Source organism: Coregonus clupeaformis, chromosome 15, assembly GCF_020615455.1.
Source record: "Coregonus clupeaformis isolate EN_2021a chromosome 15, ASM2061545v1, whole genome shotgun sequence".
Lineage (NCBI taxonomy): Eukaryota > Metazoa > Chordata > Actinopteri > Salmoniformes > Salmonidae > Coregonus > Coregonus clupeaformis.
In genome coordinates, this window is record NC_059206.1 from 32,411,708 (window position 1) to 32,423,486 (window position 11,779).

Here is an 11,779-nt window from a genome sequence, read left to right on the forward strand (position 1 = left end):
TGTAAGCAGTGCTAATATGTGAGCAGTCTGAGAATGACTGAATGCTTCATACTAGGACATCAAGCTGAATTCAAGCAGATTCCATTTTAATTTTGATTGTGAATTGCTGAGCACTAGGGCAGATATATTGTGGGGAGGACTATGGTATGTAAATTCAGGATAAATTGAAGAATATCTATACATCATAATCCAACCTACCTTGAGAACATTTGGGGAGAGTAATGATAAATCTAAAGAAACTGATTTAATTTGTAGCCTTGAAGAAGACACACTGCTGTTCACAAGGCCTGTACTTATTCATAGTATCAGATTAACACTCGGTCGTTTCTTTGTCTTGTGTTATAGGTTGTCAATAAACAAAAAAGACATAAGTAAATACTCACCGTCTTCAGATCATCCATTATCCAAGATGGAGAGTCATGAATAATGATCATGTAAAACAGAATGCATTAGTTATTATTGTTCATTGAATTTCTGTCTCATTACATAATTTTAATGAAATACCATACATCATATTGGAATGACTGTTCATCACATTAATTACTAACGTACATCTAGGAAGAGGGATGTAATCAGTGCTACTATGTGAGCAGTCTGAGAATGACTGAATGCTTCATACTATGACATCAAGCTGAATTCAAGCTGTTCCATTTTAATTTTGGTGTGTGAATTGTTGAGCTCTATGGCAGATATATTGTGGGAGGGCTATGTGAAATGTTGAGCTCTATGGCAGATATATTGTTGGAGGGCTATGATATTGCTCCTGATCATGCATTATCCAAGATGGAGAGTAATGCATAATGATAATGATTAACAAATTGTATGAGTTATTATAGTTACATTCAATCTAATTTCTGTCACATTACATTATTCAATCAAATACCACACATCATACTGCAATGACTGTTCAACACATTCATTACTAATGTAAATCTAGGGAAAGGGATGTAATCAGTGCTACTATGTGAGCAGTCTGAGAATGACTGAATGCTTCATACTAGGACATCAAACTGAATTAGAGCTGATTCCGTGTTACTTTTGGAGTGTAAAATGTTGAGCTCTATGGCATATATTTTGTGGGAGGGCTATGGTATGTAAATTGAGGATAATTTGAAGAACATCTATACATCCTAATCCAACCTATCTTGAGAACATTTGGGGAGAGTATCTATAAATGTAAAGAAACTGATTTAATATGTAGCCTTGAAGAAGACACATTGTTTTTCACAAGGCTTGTACTTATTCATGGTATCAGATTAACATTCTGGTCTCTTCTTTGTCTTGTGTTATTGATTGTCAATAAACAAAACAGACAAATAAGTAATTACTCACTAAAAACTGATCATCAATTATCCAAGATGGAGAGTCATGAATAATGATAATGTAAAACAGAATGCATGAGTCATTATTGTTCATTAAATTTCTGTCTCATTACATAACTTCATGAAATATCATACATCATATTGGAATGACTGTTCATCACATTAATTACTAATGTACATCTAGGGAAAGGGATGTAATCAGTGCTACTATGTGAGCAGTCTGAGAATGACTGAATGCTTGATACTGTGACATCAAGCTGAATTCAAGCTGTTCCATTTTAATTTTGGTGTGCGAATTGTTGAGCTCTATGGCAGATATATTGTGGGAGGGCTATGTGAAATATTGAGCTCTATGGCAGATATATTGTGGGAGGGCTATGTGAAAATTTGAACTATATGGCATATACAGTGGGGGGAAAAAGTATTTAGTCAGTCACCAATTGTGCAAGTTCTCCCACTTAAAAAGATGAGAGAGGCCTGTAATTTTCATCATAGGTACACGTCAAATATGACAGACAAATTGAGGAAAAAAAAATCCAGAAAATCACATTGTAGGATTTTTAATGAATTTATTAGCAAATTATGGTGGAAAATAAGTATTTGGTCACCTACAAACAAGCAAGATTTCTGGCTCTCACAGACCTGTAACTTCTTCTTTAAGAGGCTCCTCTGTCCTCCACTCGTTACCTGTATTAATGGCACCTGTTTGAACTTGTTATCAGTATAAAAGACACCTGTCCACAACCTCAAACAGTCACACTCCAAACTCCACTAGGGCCAAGACCAAAGAGCTGTCAAAGGACAACAGAAACAAAATTGTAGACCTGCACCAGGCTGGGAAGACTGAATCTGCAATAGGTAAGCAGCTTGGTTTGAAGAAATCAACTGTGGGAGCAATTATTAGGAAATGGAAGACATAAAAGACCACTGATAATCTCCCTCGATCTGGGGCTCCACGCAAGATCTCACCCCGTGGGGTCAAAATGATCACAAGAACGGTGAGCAAAAATCCCAGAACCACACGGGGGACTTAGTGAATGACCTGCAGAGAGCTGGGACCAAAGTAACAAAGCCTACCATCAGTAACACACTACGCCGCCAGGGACTCAAATCCTGCAGTGCCAGACGTGTCCCCCTGCTTAAGCCAGTACATGTCCAGGCCCGTCTGAAGTTTGCTAGAGTGCATTTGGATGATCCAGAAGAGGATTGGGGAGAATGTCATATGGTCAGATGAAACCAAAATAGAACTTTTTGGTAAAAACTCAACTCGTCGTGTTTGGAGGACAAAGAATACTGAGTTGCATCCAAAGAACACCATACCTACTGTGAAGCATGGGGGTGGAAACATCATGCTTTGGGGCTGTTTTTCTGCAAAGGGACCAGGATGACTGATCCGTGTAAAGGAAAGAATGAATGGGGCCATGTATCGTGAGATTTTGAGTGAAAACCTCCTTCCATCAGCAAGGGCATTGAAGATGAAACGTGGCTGGTTCTTTCAGCATGACAATGATCCCAAACACACCGCCCGGGCAACGAAGGAGTGGCTTCGTAATAAGCATTTCAAGGTCCTGGAGTGGCCTAGCCAGTCTCCAGATCTCAACCCCATAGAAAATCTTTGGAGGGGAGTTGAAAGTCTGTGTTGCCCTGCGACAGCCCCAAAACATCACTGCTCTAGAGGAGATCTGCATGGAGGAATGGGCCAAAATACCAGCAACAGTGTGTGAAAACCTTGTGAAGACTTACAGAAAAAGTTTGACCTGTGTCATTGCCAACAAAGGGTTTATAACAAAGTATTGAGAAACAAATAAGTAAAAAGACAAATAAGTAATTACACACGCATAGCTGATCATCCATTATCCAAGATGGAGAGTAATGAATAATGTGTTATTATCATTACCTTCAAATCACCATCTGTCACATTATCCAATCAAATACCATAGTGATTTGATATACATCAGGGGGGTATGGGTGTTCATCACATTCATTACTAATGAGAATCAAGGGACTTGACCAGTAATATTGGAATGGTTCAAATGATTTAGGACATCAAGCTCAAAACTCAGAGTGATTGTAATTTGCATTCTAACTTGTTGATATTCAGAATTCATCTCGTCTATTCATCTGTAACTCCTACTATGAACTCCTACCTACATGATAAAGTAGAAGTGTTCTGTACAGGGAAATAGACTGGTTGTTATTGTTGTTGTTTAGGTGTTTAGAAACATTACTGGAGTTATAGAACACTTACCTCTTCTGACCCTTAAACCCACTGCATCCTCCTCCTTCTGTTCTCCATGGATGACCTGACATATGTAGTATCCTCTATCTGACTCCCTGATGTCTCTCAGCCTCAGAGACACGTTGCCTCTCTCCAGCTCCTGGGTGATCAGACTCACTCTGCCCTCATAGGCACTCCTCTCTGTCACCTGGCCTTTCTTATACAGGTAAATACACTCTGTCTCTTTAAACCACCTGATCGTCATGGCAACATCACTGGCCTCATGTGAGAGGTGACAGGGGAGTGTGACATCTTCACCAACATCAGCCCTTACATGGTCTTCTGAGGTGAGTTTAAACTGAGCTGTTCAGAAAGAGAGAACATTTCTGGTTTAATGACCATCTGTGTCAGGAACACAAAATACTCTCAGTACATTTATAAACACAGCGGAATTAAAAACTACAATAGACATACAACAACCAGGACCATGTCAATTCTAAAATACAACATATACAATCCCAAAAAGACATATTCATTTGAAGGAAAATATATATATGTCATAGAAGAATGTGAATGCTACTATCTGGAATGATATTATCCCATTTGTTCCCAAATCTTTCCCAGACATGCCACTATGCAAATCTTATGCCACTAGTATCCCTAACATGTAATCCATTTTGCTTATTTTTTCATTCATTGAAAAGTATGTACAAAATTGTGACATACAGTGCTCTGCTTATAATAAAATTTACAGATATTTACTCCTATTCTTCAGCCTCAATATCTATAAACCTAAGCCCACTTACCCACACACTTAAACTCAATGACCCACACACCCCAGCCCTGTTACCCCCATGCCCTAACCCTAACACCTACATGACAATACCCTCAAATGTATACAATGAAGTACCGATACACCCATATTATAGCCCTAAGTGCCCTACTTGTTACTCAATACCACAGTTCCTTTGCCAATACACCTCATCCCTGTTACTTGCCAATCTCACCCCTGTTACCCACTTTCCTTAGGCCTTTATTCCCCAAGTCACCAACAGTAACCTACATCCAGCTAGTCGCTGCACACCCCAACCCTGTTATTTGCATAAGTTAGTCCTGTGACCTCTGACCTGTATACACAAAACATTTCATAGATAAACTCATAGTACAGTGGTATAACACATGTGCCCCAGCCCCATTCACTTTTTTCCTACCACAAATGTTGTTGCCAGAAAGGATTTGAATGGGCAATAGACGTCCATCCAGACCCATTACCTGTATGAGCCTTGTGTATCCCTACACCCTATGACTCATATAAACCAGGTAAATCCATGGGCATACTCATATAAAACAGGTCTACCCCAGTGCCCAAGCCTCAACATTCATACAAACCAGGTCTACCATTGTGCAAGAGACACTAAACAAACCTATTAACATTAAATATCAGTAAAATTATTATACTAATTCAGTTAATGGGTATATACATGGCCAATTCCCCCTGAAATAAGAAAATATGATGTTTTACAGTAAAAATCACTGATTTAAACATTAGTAAAGGCTAATGGATAATGGTAAAATCATCTGTAACATCATTTTGATCAAGTATATCCATAACCCAACTCAACTTCAATCTACTGAAAAAGTAAATAATCTGCTATGATTAAATATATAGAATAAATTAGAGACACTGTATTTTCCCATTGGTCAGAAATGTGTGGCAGGTAGCCTAGCGGTTAAGAGCGTTGGAACAGTAACCGAGACAGTCGCTGGTTAGTAATCCCTGAGCCAACTAGGTAACAAATCTGTTGATGTGCCCTTGAGCAAGACACTTAATCCTAATTGCTACTGTAAATCGCTCTGGATTAATAATTAGATTTATTTGTTGATAAGAACAACTTTAACTTCTCTAGAGCATGTAAAGTACAAACGTTTTTTTTTTTAATTCTGTATTGTGACCGACTGGATTAAATGGGTTTCATAATGAAAGGAGACGTTTGGAGGGAGAGGTCACTGTGGAGCAGTAGAGCTGTTTCTCACAGACACAAACTCAGCTACAACTCCTCATGTTCCTAACACATTTCATCCAGTGACACACATTTACACATAAAGAGAAATAAAACCACAAACACATTTTATTTTCAATAGTTGGTTTAGTACTGTTGTCCTTGATATGTGAAAGAAAAGCTCATAATGAATTCGAATATGGTGACTTACTATGAACTCTGGACTCTGCCATTTTCCCTGCAATAAAAAGAGAAAACATTCATATTCACATCATTACCACCATCTATTCATCAGATTCTCTAATTTTCTCAATCACACAGATAGAAACATCACTTCCTCTTTCTCCAGTCCTCGTTGTTTAAAAACAGGAATGTTGTGTTTAGTTTGGAAAGTGATATATACTGAGATCTCCTCTTACCTTTACTGGTCTTCACGTCCTCCACTTCAGATTAAAAATAGTTTATTTGAATCCATAACCATACTCTAATATTCCCTATATATGCATGTCAACACGTTTTTACAGAACAGTCTTCACCTCAGGCCTATACTGAGACAGAAATGTCAATTTCACCTTTGCACAGGCACTTGGGACTAAACTCCTCCCCCTTGCTTCTCTGCTTGTTAGATAACACAGCCACAAAGTCAGAATTGTCTATAGGCCTGTCGTAACATTTCATGAAAACAAAAATGTACACTTCTTAATTTAAGTTTAAGGTTGCATAATGTTAGCAGTGTGGGTTAGGGTTAGGTTTAAAATCAGATTTTAAGAATATTAATTGTGGTCCCATGTGCTCAGTTGGTAGAGCATGGCGCTTGCAACAGCAGGGTTGTGGGTTCGATTCACACGGGGGACCAGTACTAAAAAAGTATGAAAATGTATGCACTCAATATTTTAGATTTCTCTGGATAAGAGCGTCTGCTAAAATGACTAAAATGTAAAAATGGGCAGGGTTTGTGACTTTGTTAACAAGTGACGACCATTAGAGGGATTATGCTATCATACAGCATGGTGCCCTCTTTTATGATCTTATCTCAACCATATTTTAGTTAATCATCTCTAAGTTCTAAAATATCGGCCCATTGATACAAACTACAAGGAGCTCCACCGCGCTTCACTAATCTCACAATATACAATCACACACAAAGACAAGGGGGCAGAGGGAACACTTATACAGGTACTGATGAGGGGATATGAACCAGGTGTGTGTAATAAACAAGACAAAACAAATGGAATGATGAGATGAGGAGCGGCAGTGGCTAGAAGGCCGGTGACGACGAACGCCGAAGCCTGCCCGAACAAGGAGAGGAGGCAGCCTCGGAGGAAGTCGTGACAGTCTCAAATCAAAGGGTCTGAATAGTTATGTAAATAAGCCAGATATGTTTTTAATTTTTTTACATATTTGCTAACATTTCTAAAAACCTGTTGTTGCTTCGTCTTTTTGGGGTATTGTGTGTAGATTGATGAATATTGTATTTTTTAAATCCATTTTAGAATAAGGCTGTAATATAACAAAATGTGGAAAAGGGGAAGGGGTTTGAATACTTTCCGAATGCACTGTATACTACATACTATTAGTTAATTTTAGTATACTGTAAACAAACGGCATCCTTTCAGTTGAGTGTGCTAGCGCTTCGCCTGTCTACCGGAAGATGATGCTGTTGCTATGCAACTTCTTTCTAGCTTGTTAGCATAGCTAACAAATGACTAGCTAGATATCTTACGACTTCATTTACAATAATAATAATATGCCATTTAGCAGACGCTTTTATCCAAAGCGACTTACAGTCATGTGTGCATACATTTTTACGTATGGGTGGTCCCGGGGATCGAAACCCACTACCCTGGCGTTACAAGCGCCATGCTCTACCAATTGAGCTACAGAGGACAATGTCCATTGAGAATGCACAACGACTATACCACTTAGCTAAGCTAAGAATGATGTGAATAATCATGTCAATAAACGTTGGATAGTTAGATAGCATATAGTTAATATACTGGCAAGTTCTGTATCCAATCTTCAAGGAAAACAGATTAAAAGGGAAACGTGTTGCACTCGTGGTGGATAAACTGTATATCGACAACCAAATGTTCAGAGACACAAAGACTACTCCATGGCTATTGTAAAAGTTCTAATAGAGGAGTCGAATAATGGAGCACCCAATACTAGCAATGATAGGAATTGTAATATTAAAGAACATTTATAGTAAGTATAGTATTTTATAAAAGGATAAAACGATATAACAAGAAAAGATAACAAGCAGAATAATACATCTTTAAATACAAATAATTAGAACATAGCTTTTTTGGCGGGCGGTTGTTGTTTTGGCGGATGGTTGTTGTGGTTGGTCCTGTGTTCTCTCTGGCGTCCTTTCCCCCTTTTGGCAGGTGTGGATGCGGGTGCGTTTGCACGCTCGGCCCATTTCTTCCGCAGTCAACCATGTGGAGTGCATTTTTGTGTTTGAAAAGGTGTGGCGTTAAGTGAGTGAGAGGGGAAATGGTTGCATATCCCAGAGCCGACGGGGGTCTATGAGCAGGGGTAGTGAGAGAGAGCTTTCAATTTTGTGTAGATGAGGGATATACATTTTAAAATATAGTATACATCTAATCAAATTTTTTATTGTCCTATCATGATGGAAAGATCCCTAACCCTATATCCTGGACACCCACCTGAGCGACCCATACACCAAAGAGAAGTTCCCATCTCTTTTATGGATCTGAGTATGCAGCCTAAACTGAGAAATAAATGCGGTCAGAGACCTACTTGAGCAGCACCGCCCCCTCAAGATTCTGAGCCTGCCTGGCAGGGTTGGTCCTACAAAGCCAGAGCCCCCTGATGGGAGAGCATTATATACAAGGAAATTCTCAAAGCTGCTAATGAGAACCTTGACGACCTTTTACCTAGCCGGTGTGGATTCCGGTAGGTACCCCCACCCAGGTAGTGGTAGTGCTGGCAACACTGGCTGCAGTAACCCATGGGGAGGGGGTCACACTCGGACAATCAGAGAGGGGGTTTATCATTGTAGCCCAGGTGGCACAAAATAATCAAAGCTCTGACTGTACGGAGATGCTTGGGAAAATGGTTACAACAAGGGATCAGAGTGTTTGTGTCTCAGGTGAAGAGGGTTGATCTGATCTCCATCACCTAGGACTTGACATAGATTAAGTAGATTAATCAAATCTCACATTGTTGTCAATTTCTGCTCAATCTGCATGCTTTCTCAATCAGCTTTAACTGTATGTGCACTCGTAAATCAGGTCCTTTCTTGAGTTGGGCTCTGGGATATAACAGCCGTTGAGTATCTGATTTTATGGTGGATTGTGGAGGTCAATGGACCATAAAGGAAATCACACCACAAACAATCACCCACATGCTCTTAAGGAAATTGTGAATGTCATGGATACATTAGAACTAGTAGATATATGGAGGCTTATATATACTGATCTAGTGAGATATACATGGTGGAGACTCAATAAAGCTAGTCGTATTGACCTCTTTCCTATCTCATTCTCGTTGGCACCAAAAGTTTAAAAAGTGTTGATAGGGGACAGAATGTGGTCGGACCATCATATAATTGGCATATACATTACTCTTACTGAATTTCCACGTGGGCGAGGATATTGGAAATGTTATCAAAGCCTATTGGATGATAATTTATTTATAATTAGAACAAATGAATTTATAACTGACTTTTTCCGACATAACATTGGTTCAGCAAATCCACATTGTATGGGACACCTTTAAATGTGCCTTTAGAGGCCATGCAATTCAGTACTCATCTCGAAAACAAAAGCAATTTAGGTCAAAAGAGTTTATACTAACAAAGGAAATAGAAAGTCTAACAGAACAGATAGATGGCAATAAAAACTGTAACATAGAGGCTCAGAATAAATTAGAGGAAAAACAAAAAGAAATGGAGAAACTTATTCAAGAAAGATCAAGTGTAATATATTATAAAAATAAAGCAAACTGGATGGAATATGGTGAAAAATGCACAAAATTCTTTATTAATCTTCAACATAGGAATGCTACCAAAAAGAACTTAATGAAACTGGTTACAATTGATGGAGTCACCCATGATTCACCAAATGATATTTTGAAGGAGGAAACAAAGTACTTTAAGCATATGTTTTATTTTCAGTCGCCTCCATCTCCTCTAACTGAAGCTAATTGTAGAGAATTTTTTTCTATTGATAATGTAAAATTAACAGCCATACAGAAAGACTCATGTGAAGGTGAAATTACAGAGGAGGAACTTCTGGATGCAATTAAAGACTTTAAGTCCGGGAAAACTCCAGGGTTGGATGGCATACCAGTCGAGGTATAACAAACCTTTTTTGATATACTAAGAGCACGGTTATTAGCATGTTTTAATCACTCCTATGTAAATGGTAGATTATCTGACACTCAAGAAGAAGGTCTGATCTCATTATTACTGAAACAGGATACAAGTGGAAAATATAAAGATCCAGTCCATTAAAAAAATTGGAGGCCCCTTACACTTCAGTGTTGTGATGCAAAAATTCTAGCTAAATGTATAGCGCATAGAATTAAAAACGTATTGTCGGATATTATTCATTCTAATCAGACAGGTTTTTTACACGGAAGATACATTGGAGATAATATAAGGCAAGTATTGGAAACAATAGAACACTATGGAAAATATGGGAAACCAGGCCTGCTATTCATAGCAGACTTCGAAAAGGCATTTGATAAAGTACGACTGGGGTTTATATATAAATGCCTGGAACATTTCCATTTTGGACAATCTCTTATAAAATGGGTCAAAATCATGTATAGTAACCCTAGGTGTAAAATAGTAAATAATGGCTATTTCTCAGAAAGTTTTAAACTGTCAAGAGGAGTGAAACAAGGTTGTCCACTATTGGCATATCTATTTATTGTGGCCATCGAGATGTTAGCTATTAAAATCAAATCCAATAATAACATCAGAGGATTAGAAATCCAGGGCTTAAAAACAAAGGTGTCATTGTACGCTGATGATTCATGTTTTATTTTAAATCCACAACTAGAATCCCTCCACAGCCTCTTAGAGTATCTAGATACATTTTCTAACCTCTCTGGATTACAACCAAATTATGACAAATGTACTATATTACGTATTGGATCACTAAAAAATACAATTTTTACATTACCATGTAGTTTACCAATAAAATGCTCTGATGGTGATGTGGATATACTCAGAATACATATCCCAAAGGAAATAAATGATCTCACTTCAATACATTTTAATAGAAAGTTAGCAAAAATAGATAAGATCTTGCTACCATGGAAAGGTAAATATCTGTCAATTTGTGGAAAAATCACCCTGATTAACTCTTTAGTATTATCCCAGTTTACCTATTTGCTTATGGTCTTGCCTACGCCTAGCGAACAGTTTTTAAATTATATGAGAAAAAAATATTCAATTTTATTTGGAACGGCAAGCCAGACAAAATTAAAAGGGCCTATTTATATAATGAATATGAATTCGGAGGACAGAAATTATTAAATATTAAAGCATTAGACCTATCACTAAAAGCTTCAGTCATACAAAAGTTATACTTAAATCCGAACTGGTTCTCAAGCAAATTAGTAAGATTGTCTCACCCAATGTTCAAGAATGGCCTTTTTCCCTTTATTCAGATTACAACCACTCATTTTCAGTTATTTGAAAAGGAAATAATCTCCCAAATATCACTATTTCTAAAACAAGCCATAGAAAGTTGGTTGCAATTTCAATTTAATCCTCCAGAAACGACAGAACAAATAATGCAACAAATATTGTGGTTAAATTCAAATATACTAATTGACAAAAAACCTTTATTTTTTGACAGAATGTTTAAAAAATATATAATCTTCGCAAATGATATCATCGGTAGGACTGGTGGAGTTATGTCGCACATGCAGCTAACAAAAACATATGGAAATTTCTGCTCTACCCAAAATTACAACCACATAATTGCAGCCTTACCGCAAAAGTGGAAGAGGAAAGTGGAAGGGGGAGAAAGTAAGGAACTTGTCTGTCGGCCTTGCATTAAAGAACATAATTGGTTAAGGAAAACTGTGATAAATAAAAAAGTATATCAGTTTCACTTAAGGACCAAAGGATTGACAGCCGTCCCATATAGATTGCAAAATAGTTGGGAAGAGACTTTTTGATGTACCGATCCCATGGCATAGTGTTTATGAACTGACACGCAAAACGACACCGGATTCAAAAATTTGAATCTTTCAAT

General features: G+C 37.8%; 1 protein-coding gene across 1 annotated transcript; it reads right to left on the reverse strand.

Annotated features, from left to right (window-relative positions):
- Positions 1-3,455: 3,455 nt before the first annotated feature.
- On the reverse strand, positions 3,456-6,033 carry LOC123492676 (butyrophilin subfamily 1 member A1-like). The gene is made up of 4 exons (XM_045225438.1): positions 5,960-6,033; positions 5,752-5,778; positions 3,571-3,903; positions 3,456-3,469 (listed from the first exon to the last, which is right to left on the reverse strand). Exons 2-4 carry the CDS (start codon positions 5,771-5,773, stop codon positions 3,456-3,458), a joined length of 369 nt encoding a protein of 122 aa, XP_045081373.1. The 5' UTR covers positions 5,774-5,778; positions 5,960-6,033.
- Between the last annotated feature and the right edge of the window lie 5,746 nt (positions 6,034-11,779).

Bases quoted from the DNA above. Each gene is read 5' to 3' on its own strand.
- LOC123492676 (XM_045225438.1), bottom strand. From the start codon at position 5,773: ATGGCAGAGTCCAGAGTTCATA. The intron at 3,904-5,751 runs GTAAGTCACCAT...CTTTCTGAACAG, and splicing joins GGCAGAGTCCAGAGTTCATA to CTCAGTTTAAACTCACCTCA.